The sequence below is a fragment of the Opisthocomus hoazin genome, chromosome 12 (genome assembly GCF_030867145.1).
Source record: "Opisthocomus hoazin isolate bOpiHoa1 chromosome 12, bOpiHoa1.hap1, whole genome shotgun sequence".
In the NCBI taxonomy this organism is placed as follows: Eukaryota; Metazoa; Chordata; class Aves; order Opisthocomiformes; family Opisthocomidae; genus Opisthocomus; species Opisthocomus hoazin.
In genome coordinates this window covers 7,762,961-7,778,585 of record NC_134425.1, presented here as the reverse complement: position 1 = coordinate 7,778,585, position 15,625 = coordinate 7,762,961, and the positions used below count along the sequence as shown (strand labels likewise).

The 15,625-nt window shown below is 43.6% G+C and overlaps 1 protein-coding gene across 3 annotated transcripts in view; it reads left to right on the top strand.

The window, feature by feature from the left end:
• Window positions 1–15,625, top strand: part of GAN (gigaxonin) — a 44,601-nt gene that overhangs the window by 27,775 nt on the left and 1,201 nt on the right. For 2 of the 3 annotated variants that reach the window (XM_075433396.1, XM_075433397.1), the window contains exon 11: window positions 231–14,463. In XM_075433396.1, the coding sequence (XP_075289511.1) occupies window positions 231–412 (182 nt within the window). In that variant the 3' untranslated portion in view covers window positions 413–14,463. Of the gene's footprint in view, window positions 1–230; window positions 14,464–15,625 lie in introns of those variants that run through there. The other variant, XR_012765295.1, reaches the window with a different exon arrangement.

Below are 15,625 nucleotides of genomic sequence, written 5' to 3'. Positions count from 1 at the left end.
GGCTTTCCACAAAATACGAAAGAGTGAAATTCTAGATATGGTGGGTTTAAGTAGATAAGAAAAGTCATAGTAGTTTCCTTTTGACGATAATTTCAACCACACATCCAGAAATTGATTTGTGTTTCTGTGCATGCTCTTGTTCACAGATTTGCGTTATTAGAGGTGAAGTGTGGGGATAGCTACAGTATGTTCTAAGCATTTTATCTTTTTTTGTGTGTGTGTGATTTCAGGTACAAATTATGACTATGTTAGAGAATTTAAAAGAAGCACGGGAACCTGGCAGCGCACCAAACCACTGTTTCCATCGGACCTTCGCCGTACTGGCTGTGCAGCTTTGCGGATCGCAAACTGCAAGCTCTTTCGACTGCAGCTTCAACAAGGATTATTCCGCATTCGCGTACCTTCTCCGTGATCCTATGCTGGCAGTGGAGGAGACTGGAAGAACTCTGCGCAGTCCACCATAATCTAGCTCTATATAGAGGAAAAGCTGAGAAATTACAGCTGAAACTTACACTGTATGCTGTGCTTTGGTATGGTAACTGTTTTTGTTTTAAATGCTTAAAAAGCTTGAGTCTCAGTTCTTGTTTTGGGAACAAATAACTTAAGTATACATTAAAAAGAAGAGAGGGGGGAAAATAAAAGGGGGGATCAAGGAAACACCTTCAATCGTAACCATTTAGAGTTTAAACTGTGTTATTGAAGGCGGCTTTTTGTGTCTGAAACTGGTGGGAATTGGTATTCCTTTGGCGAAGTTTATTAAAAAGCGAAAAAGATGTAAGGTGTGTTTCCCCTGAGGGGAACTGAGAAGAATAAATGTGCTATCTTGGACTGGATAGCTGTAATACGCAGAAGCTATATGATAACCAGCCTCCCTGGTATACTGCAAAGACTGTTGCTTGACTGTAAGGCCGTAGGAGATGTTGGTTGTTGCACCTTTATTTCTGGTCCTTCCTCAAAAGTTAAGGTCTGTGCCTAAAAACGGTGGAGGTGTGTACATACGGTTTTTCATTCACTTGCAATGTTTTCATTCCTACAGATATTTTTAATGTATTTGAAATGGACTAATCTAAAATGGATACAGTATACTACAGAGAAGTAAACTGTTTTTTCTACGCTGTCAGTTGAGTAGCCTGATGACCTGGTGTACGGTTGGGTGGCGTGCGTTTCTGTGTGGGCTTTGGGGGCTGTTTCCTTGAAGTAAAAAGGCAAATGGTGTTTGCAGCAGTTAATGATGATTACTGCTTTTGGTAAAAGACAAAACTCGACAGACTAAAATAGGTTGCGTTCCTTTTTACTTCAGATCGCTTGCAAACTAAGAATGGTTTTTAAGACTAGGGGTTATAGAAGGGTGCATTTTATCTCTCTGAGAACAAAGGTTAAATATGACAAGGATATATCTGTTTTGCAGAAAACGTGGGGTTTGGACTAAGAGTTAAGGAAAATGTGTACAGCGACTTTAGATTGGGATCAAAACTTGGTTTACTAATGATTTCCATGCTAAGGTACAGTCTTGTTTACTGTTGTCTGAAAGCCGGGGTTTATGGTGTGGCTATAGTGAAGAATTTAGTATCTTGCATTTCTTACTAAGTCTTGTTCACATCAGTAGCGGTATTTAATTGACTTCTGTTTGTAGCCAAGATCAGCTGGTAGAACACTCTTACCTCAATTTTTTATTTCATTTTTGTTGTGGTGGGTGGAACATAACCTGTATTTATTTAAAAGGAATAAAATGAGAGAGATGGAAATAGAAATAAGACCTCCTGCCCTTCAGAAAAAGAGACTTTGTATAACCAGTATTATAACTATGTACAATACTTTCGCTGCAACTTCATGGACCTCAGACAAGCCAATCTCTGCCCTCAGTTGTGTTAGTGTAAACCTTCGTCACCTTTACTGAATCATCCTAGATATGCTGAAATACCATCCCAACTAGTACAAAATAGTTCTATTTCACTAAATATCCCTCAGAGGCATTCTGAAACTTACTTCTGCTCCTTCCATAGTGCTGACGTGTGGTTGGAATTAATCTGATTCTGAGCAAAAGGGAGGAGAGAAAAAAAAAAAAGGGCAGCAGCCAATCCCTTGACCGTTATTTATTTTTTTTATTTTTTACAATGCTGAAGTGCTGCAAGACTTGAACTATATTCAACGATTTTCTGACCTATGTTAGTTGGCATATGAAAAAGTTTATATATTTATGCATTGCAGTAAACTGTGTGTGTGTATATATGTCTTTAGATTTTAAATTTATATATAATGCTTTATTACAGAAATGTGAACCACTATTTCCATCCTTGGCTGTCTTGTGTCAAGTGCTGGTAGTTTATCTGTAAAAGTTCCCTTTTCTGAAAATACTACATTGTTCAGTTTTTTTTTCTTAGACCAAGTGCCAAGATCTCCTACTCAAGTGATGAATGTTACTGAGTATCTATTTCACTTCTGAGCTCAGTTTTCAAAGTGGCTTAGAAAACTTTGGGAAATGTTATTCAGAATATCGCAGGCTGCTATCTCTTGAGTCCCAGTAGCTTCCCAGTGCACTTGAAGGCATTCAGCATCCAGAAAACATGAGTAATAAATGCACAGGATAAATCCAAATCTAATATACTCTAGCAGTGTTTTGCAGTTAAAGTTGAACCAAATGTTTACACTTAAAGTAGGATTAGCAGTAGGTATTCTGATTTTTTTTTTAAACATAACTAAAACACCAATCTGCTGGTAATTGAAATGTGTTGCGAATGGACTTGGTGAGATTTGACCGGGAAGTTTAAGCCTCTTCACCTGAAACGGTTACAAAAGTCATTTCTGAGCGCGTGAGTGCTCCTGTCACTGCCTCTGCGGGTGGTGGCCAGCGACCAAGCCTGTAGAGACGTTGTCTCCCGGCGTGGCGGGTGCATGCTCAGGCCAAAGGCTTGGGCATTCCTGAGATCAAAGCTGGCTTCCCTGGCCGTGTGTCAGGGGATGGGGATCGTTCCCCATCTGCTTTCTCCGTGGGGCTGATCCAGGAGGTGGTGCAGCCTCCCCGCGTGCGTAGGCGGGAAGGGAAGGGATATGTCTGTCGGGGTCTGACTTACGTGTGTCCATCTGTCCAGTTCTGATCCCTGAGCCCGGTGACGGGTGCGGTTGGGTTGTGTGATGACCAGGTTTGGTTGCTTCCCGGTTGGGAGCAGGGCTGGATGCCAAGGCTGCTCTTTCTCCAGGGAGAGCCTGACTGTGCGGTGACAGTGCAGGAGAGGGACAGCTGACCTGACCGCCAGTGGGAGAGAAATGCTCGGCTTCGGAGGAGGGAGGCTTTGATACCAGAGGTGCTGGGTGGAGGGAGGTCACCAGCTTCCGGAGCGTGCTGAAGGTGTGAACAGCGGTAGATTGCGCTGGGTTCACTGGTGCACGCCACCACCCCGGCCATCCCTGCTTTCCTGGCGCCTGCGTACCCCTGCATGTGATGGGCTGAACCATGTGGGAAGCAACTCAGTGATCTCCTCAGTTTGCAGTCCAGGGGTTCGAGGTGGTTTGGCAGTTTAGAAACTTGTTGAAGTTGTCCTTGCTTGGCATAGTAGCCTTAATTCCTTCCAACTCGTGAATCGGCACTCTTAAATGCAGCCAGTTCCCCCACAGGTGACTTTTGGAATGATTTTCTTAGCTGTCTGTGCAGTCCGCTGCCTTCCAAGCGTCGGGTTGTTAGGCACCTTCCTTACCGATTTACCAAACTGGGTCCCTGGCCGGGGTTGTGTGTTCGTCACAGCGTTGAAATGCCGATGTGTCAAGGCCAACAGCTGTTTCACTGAAGAGTGCCGCCGACTTGGTGCCCCTCGGCCCAGCGCTGGGTCCTTAGGTGCAGGTCTCAGGTGGTTGCATCTTGAGGCAAGCTCAGCACAATCCCAAGGGAGAACTGGCTGGGCCCCCTTGCAGGCTTGGGTGGCTTGGGTTGGGCCTCTGTGTCCTTTCCTTCCCCCTGCTGCAGAATTGGACAAACGCCAGCCATCATAATCGGAAGATCACCAAATGTGGGGTGGGGGTTGTGGAGGGTGGGAATAGCAATGGCTTTTTTCTCCCCTGACCCCACTTCTTACCACAATTCCCCAGAAAATGTTTTCCTTTTTCCATGTGCCACAGGTTATTTTTGGGAAATCTCTGGAACTGCTAATTTAAGGGTAAAATCAAAAGTTTGCTTGTACAGGGGAGGAAGAAAGAGATGATACCGTAAGCACACAACAGTGTCCTGTGTGCGTGTTTTACACCTGTGAGCTTGTGGCTGCTCTGTGCAGCAGAAGGAGGGATCGCAGAAGCAAAGATGTCTTGGGTTTCTTAAGGAGGCACCCAGCTGGCCTGGTCTCCGTTCCTTCCCCGGCCTTGCAAGGTGCTCCTGTTCCTAAAGAGTTGGTGTTGCGTTTCAAGTTCTCATCCTTTCTGTTTTTATAACCTGAAAAAGAGGCTTCCTGAAGAGTCTTCTGTTCTGTTACACCACAGCAAGGTCTGTCTGCCCTCAAAGATTTTACCAACTATTCCGTAAGTTTTAGTTCTTGTGAAAATGCTGTATCAGCTCAGCTGTCCTGGGCAAGTCACTTTCTGTAGCTTTGAGGCTGCCTCATCTTTAAATTGGAGGCAAATTAATATGAGATTACACAAAAGGATGGCGGTGGATCGGGAAAGAAAGGTGCATTTACAGAATCAGCTTGCTGATGGCTGTGGGCAGGCTGCACCCTGTTTGCTTTTGACTGCACAAAACTCGCACGTCACACAGCCTGCCTGCTGAGGCAGAGTTCTTGCTGAAAATAGGAGTTTTTTCATCAAAACTACTGAAGCACCTGGCTTGCTTTATAAACTCCCCTTCCGGAAAATATCAGGTAGCTTAATTTCTGATTTGCAGTATTTCTTGTGCCTGCATGACTTGGTAAATGCACAAGTACAAAAGTGAGGGGTTTAGGGAGCATTTTTTCCTGTTTTATCTGCAGTTTCTCTGGTCAGTTCCATAAATACTGTGGGCACACAGCCTACATGGGTTTTGGTCACGCGCGTGAACCATGCAAAATGCAGGATGCAATAACGAGTTGTTACAAGTGCCAAACTTTTGGTTTGCTCTGTATATAACGATAATTCAATTGTTCTGTTAAGATACAGAGATGCTTAAGATTCACTGTGTTCCAAAAAAGAGCAGTGGTTCTGTTTGGGGGTTTTTTAATGAATGCTATTTAAACCACTGTAAATCTTGACTTGTTTTTTTAATGCTATTCTGCAGGTTTGTGTTACTGTTCACAGCTGCCTTGAGCCATCACTCCATGGGATGCATATGGACAGTTTGCTCTTTATTAGAGCACTAGTGCCATGCAAGTGTATAATAAATGGCAGCTGAAAACAGGTTCTAGTATTTAATGTTATAAGTGTTTAGATAAAGTGCAATTGGTTGGAAGGAATCTTATCTGCAGAAGGAAAGCCGCGTCTCGGGAAGTGTGACTGCACCCCGGGACACGGGCATGCTGCAGACTGTAGCTCGGGCATGGTTTGGTGCCGCTCACAGCGATGCTTTCCAAGGAGTCACAGTTAATTTGGGCTATGGATCCTTTCTGCCTCTGATGTTAGGATCAAGGTTTTGTGGTTTGTGTTCTCTTCACTCTTTGCAGTACCTACACAGCTTTATATACACATTTGTTTTGCAGTTAGAAGCTACTGTTTCCATCTTAACTCGGAGTATTTCCTTTTACTGTTAAGGAACAAGTACAAGCCGGCGTTTCAGTCATCAGTGCTGCAACCTTTTGACATTTGCCATTTTCTGTTGCTCTTCCTTGTTTGTTATTGGAGTGGAGAGCTGCCTCAGTAGGGTCTGTGTTTCCGTGGCACACCGCTTGTGAAAGAGATGTGAGGAGATCCATCTGATCACGTAAGGTTGGGAAGGTGAGCCAGTAAAAGCTGACCTGGAGGTACGGCTGTAAAGCCGGTAAGGTTTGGGTGAGGCACCGCTCGTTTCCTGTAGGGGTCACATCCGTGTGCTCTGCAGTTTATTGATGGGTTGGGCACCTGCTCGCCAGCATCCCTGTGGGTTTTGGGGTGGTGAGTTGTTTTTTTTTCTGGGCAATTCCTTACTGGAGGAAGGATTGCAGCCAGGCTTTCAGGTGACGTCTCTGATCAGCCATGTCCTGCGTGACTCTGTAATCTAACTGCTGTTGTATTCCAGTAATCAATTCTCTCAAATTTTTGATTAGCTAAAAGAATAGAATAAAACCATGCGAAGTGCCTAGCTAGATAAACACCTCCTAAAAAGGATTAAGGGTAATAGAAGGATTAAACTATAATGCCTACCAACAGGTGATTGCTGTAAATTTGTTGGTGATACAAAATCTTAAAGATATTTCTGAAAACAGCTTATTCTAGGTAGCTGCTTATTAGTTATAAAAATAATTAAAATGCATAAAAGATTTGTTTAGAATACTGTTTGAAGATGATTTGAAATAATCTGTTGAAAAGTCTTGAAAAATGATCCAGAAGATTATGACTTTTCAATGTAAAAGGCTAAAGCTTGTTGCCCAGTGTTTTTGCAGGGTTTCATGTGAATAATGAACACCTGCCAGAGCACCTCAGTAGACAAACGTGCTCAATGCCTTTGCCTACCTATGCCCTTGAATTTTCATAATGAAATGAGACTGTACTGCGCCCTTGTGAAAGCTGATGGATCTGATTACAATAATAGGATAGAAAGAAGCATCCCCAGTGTAAGTAATGTTATTTTATTGATAAAACATGAAAATATACTTGTTTTTTTAAATACTGCTTGCTTTTGAATCATGACCTAATGCCCTTGATTTATTTGTTTTTACTTTGCCTTTCTTCTTTCTTTTCAGTCGATGGTAAGACATCCTCTGTTTTTGTCAAGGGCAAGGTTCTGACATCTGCAGTTCTAAACCCAGGCAGAGCCAGTCAGACAGCATTTCAGCAGGCTGTACAGCGGGCTGCTTTTACACGTATAACTTGTGTGCGTTCTGTTAGCATGCTGCCACCTCTACTAGTTTCAGAATAGAAAAAAACCCCCGTGGAACAACATCGCACCGGATGAAAGCAAGAGCCATGTTGGGAAGTCTGAATTTCAGTATGCGACAAGCAGCGTGCTACAAAAACCGTATTCCTGGCTGCTCTTGAGATTCTCACCATGATGATCTCACATGCTAAAGCTTTGGCCAGGCAGTGTCTGTTTAATTAATTTACACATGATAGCAGGAAAGCATTATCATCCTTGTCACTTGTTTTGCTATTTTTAGGTCTTAAAAAGCAAAGTCTGCCTAACTGTTAGAAGTAAACCAGTACACCGGGGTGTCTGGCAAGGTGGTCAAGTTGAACAGAGCTGACATTCTTTAAAGCTCTTGTTAAAGTTTCTTTCTGAAGGGAAGCCAAGGAGGTATCCTCGTAAGAAATACTTTCAAACTCTTTTGGAACTAGTCTTAAAGTAGTCCAAAGGACTCTTCTGTATTGCTTAGAGAAACTGGGGTCTGTTCTAGCGTTTGTTTCCTTGGGGAAGCAGCTGCTAAGTCAATTGTAAGCTTTTTTTTTTTTCCTCCCTGACTTCCAAAACCTAATGATTTGCTTCTTGCAAATGAAACTTTATTTAAGGATCTGAGACTATATTGTACAATGTATGGTGAGTATTCTGTCGTATCTTAGTTTTAATCGATGTGAACAGCAGCTGTGTTCTGGTGGACTCCTCAAAGGCAGCATTACAGCATTAAGGGCGGATGAAAAGTATCGGTAGAACAGCAAGATTCTCCTGACGGTGCACCTGGCCCTGCTGTGTGTATCCGATGGGGCAAGCGGCTGTTCTTGGTGCAGAGTGTAACTGCCACCCCTTGCTGCCCGCGGTGTTTGGGAGTGTGGCTGGGACGTTGCCCAGCTGCAGGCGTGTCGAGTGCCAGAGGGGACTCGAGGCTGGAGCTGGCTGAGGATCGACCCCCAAAGCCCTGTCAGTCCAACAGATGCAGGCTCCTGGGCGTACCCTGTCCATAATGCTGCTTTCTGCTCTCGGTTGTTTTGTCTTTTGCTCTCATTAACAGGATTTTGCTTTCACTCTTGCCCCAAACTGACTTCGGAGTGCACTGCTTTTGCCGATGGTCATTCGGACGAGCTCCTGCGGGCTGGAGGGCGTCCACGCAAACTTGATCTCTCTGTGTGCTGGCTTTTTGCACATCTCTGCATCCTGTAACTCCGCTCGGTGTGTGTGGGGAGAGTGCTTAATACACGACGAACTGACTTTTCATCAAGCTCATAGAGCTGACGTCAGCAGGTTAGAGGTCACCTGGGCATCTCTAAGCAATCCCGTAGGTGGAACACGCGTAGCCCACTCCCGTGTTCGCGGGTACTGGTGGCTGGAAGTGCGCCTCGTCCCTGGGGAAAAGCCCCTGTTCCCAGCTACCTCATTTTTTTCTTTGCACTTTGTCAAATCTTTTTTTTGTTTTGTTTTAGACTGCAAGTTGTCCTTCAATAAAAAAACTAAAAGCAGACAAGAAGCAGGGCAGAATGATGCTGTTGTCCAAGGACAGTTTACTTCAATTTCATTTTAAATGCATGTTTCTGTACAAAAAGACCAAGGTTGATCTGCAGCTGCTGTAAAAAGTAAATAAAAATTTATATTACTTGAAAGTAGCTATTATACTTGTAAATGAGAGAAGCAATTGAAAGACTGTCCTGAGAATTTTTATGCAGGAAAAAATCTGTTTAAAAAATAGAAGTCTCTTCTAAAGACAGATCAGATCGTTTTCTCTCTGCCTCTACTCTGCACTGTTGTGCCTGTAAACTTGATCCATTATCTCAGTAGAGAGATTCACTGATTTTTCTGTAATGTCTAATATGGATTTTCTTCCATGGAGTTCCCCATCTACTCACCTACAGAGGAAAAACTGTCCCAATAAATACCTGCCTTCCGTACCTGAGATTATGTCTTTGCCCATTTCTTTGGGATCTTCAAGTATGTAGGGTTTTGCTTATATTGAAGCATTAAAAAAAAGTGTTTTCTTCTGCTCCTAAAGGTGCTATTTTGACATATTTTTTAATTCCTTACACTGTGCTTGAGGACTTAAGGTACCAATGTAAGCTGATAATCAGCTCATGTTTGTTCTCTGGGGGTTGGGGTTTTTTTTTTTTTGAGTATTCAGTCAATTTTTAAAAAAAAATCCCTTTTCATAAGGACAGGTTTCGAACTGTCAAAGGCCTTAATACGAAAAGTAGTGGGAAAATGCTGTATTTTCGTTTCTTTGTAAAGACAAAACCCAAGAAATGCTTCAGAGGGAACATTTTCCTCTAAAATGTTAAGTAGCAGCTCATTTTAACTAGGAATTAAATGTAGCAAACACTTTACTGGCCACACAGAAAGTAGTAGGCATACAACAAGGAGCTATTCATGTCTCTGCAGACTGTACCAATTAGCTGCTAATTGCAGAGCCTTCTCGGAGCATCGTGGTGGCTGTGCTGTAAATGTTCGTGGCTGTGACCTGGCTCTGTGGTGGTAGATCGGAGAAGGCGCTTGTAGGTGCGAGCCAGGGAGTAAAGAGCTGAATTCTAGTCCTGTGTAGGAACTTTGTTGTCGTCCTTACTGTGCCGTCTTTACTTTTGTTTAATCCGTACAATCAGTTTGGTTTAGGGATTTGGTAGCATTGCTAAAAGTTTTTCAGTCTATGGAGGATGTAAAAAACTGTACTCCTGCCCTGTCTGAAGCAGCAGGGAGGATCAGGGCGCTGATGTTTGAACTTGTCCCATCTCCAGACATCAGGCTACTGCCTGTTGGTAGGCCTCACAGTCCCAGTGGTGTAGCACTTCTCAGCCTTGTTAATCTAAGAGCCCTTTTGGAAAGAGTCCAGAGGCCACCCTGTCGTTCTCCTACTTCCCATGCTGGGTGCTGCCCTCCGGACTGCCCTGATGGGTCCGGACCGTCGTCGTCCAGGAGCCGCCGGCTGGTGGCCTTGCTGAGGAGCATCTGTGCTACCTGCAGCGCGGTCTGAAAAACAGCCAGGAATCGAGGGACCACGGAGAACCCTACTGAGCTTGCAAATCCTCGATCCTCTTATTTTACGGCAGGCTGAAGAGCAGCACCGTTCATCTCCAGGTCTCCGCACAGAGTCTGAGCCTGGCAGCATGGGTAAGGGTGAGTCCGCCCTGTCCCTCGCATAAGGGCAAGATACAAAGATTTGTGGGCTGAGTGTTAGAGGAAATCTAATATTTTGCATTTGTTGTATTTAAATCTGAAAATATTGGAGGCTCTGGAACTGTTTCTGCAGGGTGTAACAGCAAGTATTGCCCTAAATAACAGGGGAGCTCTTGGCTACCTGGTTTTCCCCTCCTTTTTTTTTTTTTTTTTTTTTTTTTTGAGAAAAAAAGAAATGTGTAATTGCTTCCCAGCTTGTATGCCTACTGTTTAATAATCTGAAGAGGGAGCCTCACAGGCTGAGATTGTTTTAGTTTTACCTTCAAAAGGAAAAAGCAAAATTTCTTCACGTTAGATGCTCCACCTTCAGAGTCTTTCTTCTGTAAATCACGTTTATTGAGTATCATGAATCTTGTAGGATTGGGCTAAGGAATTGAAATACAGATTATATGAATGATGACTGATGTACTTCGTTTAACTTTGTATTGTACAAATATTCTATTTTAGCATAAGAGAATGAAATAATACATTGATTAATTTAATCCGATTATGATATCTCTATTCCGTGAGCCCAGTAATAGGAGGGTGTCGGAATGTAATGCCACATTGCTGCTGCTCTCGTGAAGGTTCGCGTTCTGTCAAATCTAAGGTCTTGATAACTACCAGGATATTGTCAGGATATGTTGTGGCTTTTTCTACAAAAAATATGTCAGTGTGGTGTGGTAGAAACACTCACCTGGTCTTGTTTACCATCACTGGCACGCGGCTCGACAGCAATGTTTATTCCCTTCATCCAGCTGTCGTGCTTTGACTTCTGTACTACAGATGTGTTTACAGGCTTTTTATGTGCGTACGTCTTCTGGGGACCTTTTTGTGCTTTGCGTGGGAATGGAGTTTTTGCTTTTATTTGCGTATGTCCCCACCCCAAAATCTCCTTGTGTTGCTTTGGCAATGAATCCAAGAATCGCTTGGGGCCAGGCTCTGGAATGCTCTGACCTGAGGGTATTGAGTTACTTCTGTTAAACACAGGGAAAAATCAGACGTAAATGCTCTTTGGCCTCAATCAAACTATGCAATGTAGCGCACCAGAGCGCTGAGTTCCTTGTGATACAGAAGACACACGGCTCTCGTGTCCTTCCAAATCCAGTCCTTGGTCCAAGGTCAGGAGAACTTGTACTCAATGGCCGCGCAAGAATGTTGCATCCAAATCAACTCTTGTTCACTGGTTTTCCTCCTTTCCCTTGCCTCGCCTGTCAGTTTAGTAGGTGTTTTGACTCTGAATGACATGCTGTCAAGGTGTGTCCCTCCTGTCGGTCTCGTACCGTGTTCAGTTGGAGGTTGTCTGGTAAACCCACCAGTGTGACTTACCTCTGGAGTAAGTTAGGGGCCGCTTCACAACGTTTGCATCTCTGTTCTAGAGCGTGTCAGGCGTTTTGGGTTTGCCGTGCCCCTCCAGGGAGATGTAGGTCTTGCTTTTATGTTGTTCTTCTGTTGTGGGTCTGGTGCTTGCTGTAAAGAAAACCTGTGACGTCTCAAATCCAGTCCAAGTGAGTTTTCATTTCCACTGCTTGTGCGTGTGTATGTGAGTGTGATAATGCTGCTTCCATGGCAGTTCAGGAATAAATGCCCACGTGGTCAGGATTGCTGGTAAAGGTTCTTTGCTCTCCCATTCCTTTGCTTTGTTTTTCCAGTGAAGTTTGTTCCTTGTGTTCCTGTTCCTCTTCTTCCCCCTTTTAAATACTAATAAAACCCGTACACTGTTTTCTCCTGGCTCTACGTCCCGTCAGTAGCTCGTCTCTACCAGTTGATCGTGTCTTCTCACCTTTACAGTCATTCTTCTGAGTAGTTTGCCTATGTTTGTTGTTTACTTCACCCATCTTGTACCTCATACTGCTTCTCCTTCCTAACTCCCTTCACTGTTTTGTCTTTCTTGAATTCAGGTTAACCTTGATTTACTTCTCTGATTTCAGAAAGGGATTTTGGTGCATAGCACGGGAGACAAACAGCGAGTCTCTCTGCAGATGTCTGTGTTGTCGTTCCCTCCCCAGCACGTGCCGTGTAAGGGGTTCAGCCTGTTCCATCCCTAACGCCAGGTTTTTCCTAGCGCTAGGCAGAGCACAGGCTGAAGGTGTTTCTTACTTCTTTTGGTAATTGAAAATATTTGGAGATTTTTCTTCTTCGGAAGGAGCCACTGCAGATGAGCAGCTGGCACGGGAGAGGGTTGTTATGCTTCCACATTCAGTATTGTTAATTGAGGAACAAATAATTTATTTTGGGGAAAATGTAAATTTTTTTGTATCTGTATGTCCAAGTGGCCTTTAAAGGAAAAGCACATAAAATATTTAGATTAAAACTGCTTAGTTGTGTAATTTTAGTGGGGATTTTTGTATTGACAGGGTTTCTATGCATTTTTCAAAATATACTTGCTGGTTTGTGTTAGAATTATTGGAAGTGTTTTTAAAAACGTGTATTACCACATTTTCCATGGTTGATCACTTTGCTATCATTCCTTCTGAATACTAAAAAGATTTTAATTAACCCTGTGAATTAATTTTCCCCCACCAATATTTGCATTAAGTCAATATAATGAGTTATAGCGTGGGTATGTAGCTTTAAGGGACTAAGCCTAGTAGTGCAGCTTAATTACAGAGAGATCTCTTTGGAGAAAGGCAGTACACAGTGTGTCAGTTGCACTTAAAAGATTAAATTAGCAAAATAAGTTTACGCTGTACTTCACTGGGATTTTTTTTAAACCGTTTCCATCCTATATTGTTTACATTCGAGCATTATTTAAATATGCACTATTTGTGCAGTATGCAGTTCTCCTTCGTTCTGTCAGGGTGATACTAATGTTAACAGATCTGAAAAGGTTTGGAAAGTGTGTGGTATCCTAATGGATGTAATAGGAGTTTGGGGGAGGGAGAAGAGGAAAGTTAGATCCTTTAGTGTGTTTTTCTACTTAATTATGTACACATTTTCACATTTACTGAGCTTACAATTGAATTGTAAGTAAAATGGGGGGGGAGAACGATGGGACAAAAAAGGGGTTTGCAGATCTGCGGGCAAAAATCAGAGAATCACAGAATGGTGGGGGTTGGAAGGGACCTCTGTAGATCACCCAGTCCAACCCCCCTGCCGAAGCAGGGTCACCTAGAGCAGGCTGTACAGGACCTTGTCCAGACGGGTCTTGAATATCTCCGGAGAAGGAGACTCCACAACCTCCCTGGGCAGCCTGTTCCAGTGCTCTGTCACTCTCAAAGTCAAGAAGTTCTTCCTAAAATACTCTTTAGTCGCACTGCAGTGCGATTGCCTTGACTGCCCATGCAAAGTATAACCCAAGTTTGAGTCATCAGACCCTTCTGTTGGTGCTCTGATTTGATTTTCTCTTCTGGAGGTGTTACTGTAAGGCTTGCGAAGTAGAACCTTCCTGAGAATGTTTGTCAGCTGACACTTCAGTTTTATGTTTGTAGCTAATTTTGATTCTTGTTTCTGTTTCCTGAGAGATCCCGCATCATTCATAGGTTAGTGTAAGTGCAAGTCTTCAGGTGTAGTAACAAGCAAACATTGCATACTACCGTGTATTCTCATAACTGAAGAAAAATGTGCAGTTTCAATGGCACTTTGACCTATTGCTGAAACACTGGGTTTAGCAATGGAACAAACTCTCAACAATTGAAAACACTCTGTGTCTACGTTAGATGTCTTGAAAGTGAAGAAAAAAGCGGTTACGCTGATTGTACCCACAGATAATTTGGTATTGATTCTTTTAAAAAAATAGTTTTATGATTGTTATTAGAAAAATAGACATTTCTTGGTTTGCTTTAGTTGTCATAAATTGCCCAGTGCAGAGTCTGGTCCACCTCCATCCACTTATTTTCATGGAGCAGTTGCACATGAAATTGTAAGAGCGAAGCAGGAAAGCTGCTCGGTTACCCACCAGCAGCCCCTCCTGCAGCACCGCTGTCTGGCTGACAGGCGAGACGAAAAGGGACACGAGACTTTTCCTGGTGTGAGTAGCACTCGCTTCGTTTGCGTGTTCAGTATAATGTTGGGTGACTAAAGGGAGGTTCCCTTTTTAAAGTATTTGACTTGTGCTTTGGGGACTTAGTTGCCACTGTGCAAATTGTGCTGTAATATTGTACCAAGGATCAGTGAAAGTGTTTTATCTTTTTTAATGTCGTTTGTATTTGACTGGGTTTTATAAATGTAAGAAAACAGAGTGTTGTATTTTGATCTGAAATTTGCGTATGGTAAAAGTAACTTTGCTTTATGTATTGGAGGTTTGTTCAGAACTTGAATTATTTTATAGAAGGGTACAGACCAAAATTAATTGTCTTAAAGGTGTTTAATAAACTAACCAAATAAAACATTGATGGTTTGAAAACTTGTTAACTGCTCCTTATGCTTTTTCTTTCCGTTTTCCAAAGAACGGAAGAACATAGTTCAAGATTTTTCACTCAAGGTCTTAGGAAAAATGAAAAAAAAACAAAAGTAGTAGATTTTATAAATATCATCTCCCATGAGTTATATGTTTTATTATTAAACATTCCTACATGCCAGAAGTTTAATCAAAGGCGAAAACCCAAAGGAAATAAACGGAGGAGGAAGGGCTAAGGAAATAAGGGGAGGAGGCAGGAGCAGCCGCTCTCGGGCTCTGTCTGGGCGGGAGCTGCTTACGGCCGCTGGGCCCTGGGTGTTGGTGATGGCCGCTCCGGGAGAAACAGGAGTGGGGAGGAACTGCTGCTCACCTGTCAACGCTCTTTCCGTTGTGTGAAGGTCTCTGTTCTCCCCTGCCGTCACCTTCACTTGTCCTACTGCTGCTTTCACGTGACCTTTAAAAGCAGAGGAGAAAAATACATGAAGCATAGCTGCTCCAAGGGCAGGTACAAACAGCTCCTTCCAGGGCTGCCAGATATCTGGCGACCCTCCATTGCGCCATGCATGCGTACGTAACCTCTGCAAGTTCAGAGATCTGGACTTTTTTAGGATGCCAAGCAGCTGCAACTCAAGCAGTGTGCTTCCTTTACTGATGTACCGGCCATCGCTTCTGCGAGCGCTGCCTCTGCTGGGACAGAAAAGCCAGAGCGAGGGCTTTTGATGATGAACAGGAGGGACACCAGCACACCATCGGCTGTGATTGTAGGCGGGAGCCACTGCAGTAGTCCTGTGCCTTTTGATCCTCGGGAAAATACAGGATTTCACCGAGAGCTCTGTCTACCTTTTCTTAAATAAAAGGACATTGAGGCAAGGCCAAATGTGAGGCAGGAGTCGAGGAAAAGCGGAGGTTTGGGGTAGCTTGGGCTAGGGGATTGAAGGGGGAAGGCAGCGCCACAGCTTCAATGCAGAGTGCAAAACTGGGTGCTGTGACGACCTCTTCTAAAAGAGACGATGGGTATTGGGACAGAAAGGTGGATATTTGCGTGGTAAAAACGTTTTCTTGCTTAGTTCAACAGCCCTACCCTACCAAGCCATACCCCAGGTCCTGAGCCGGCAGCCAGCTTGGTGCAGAGA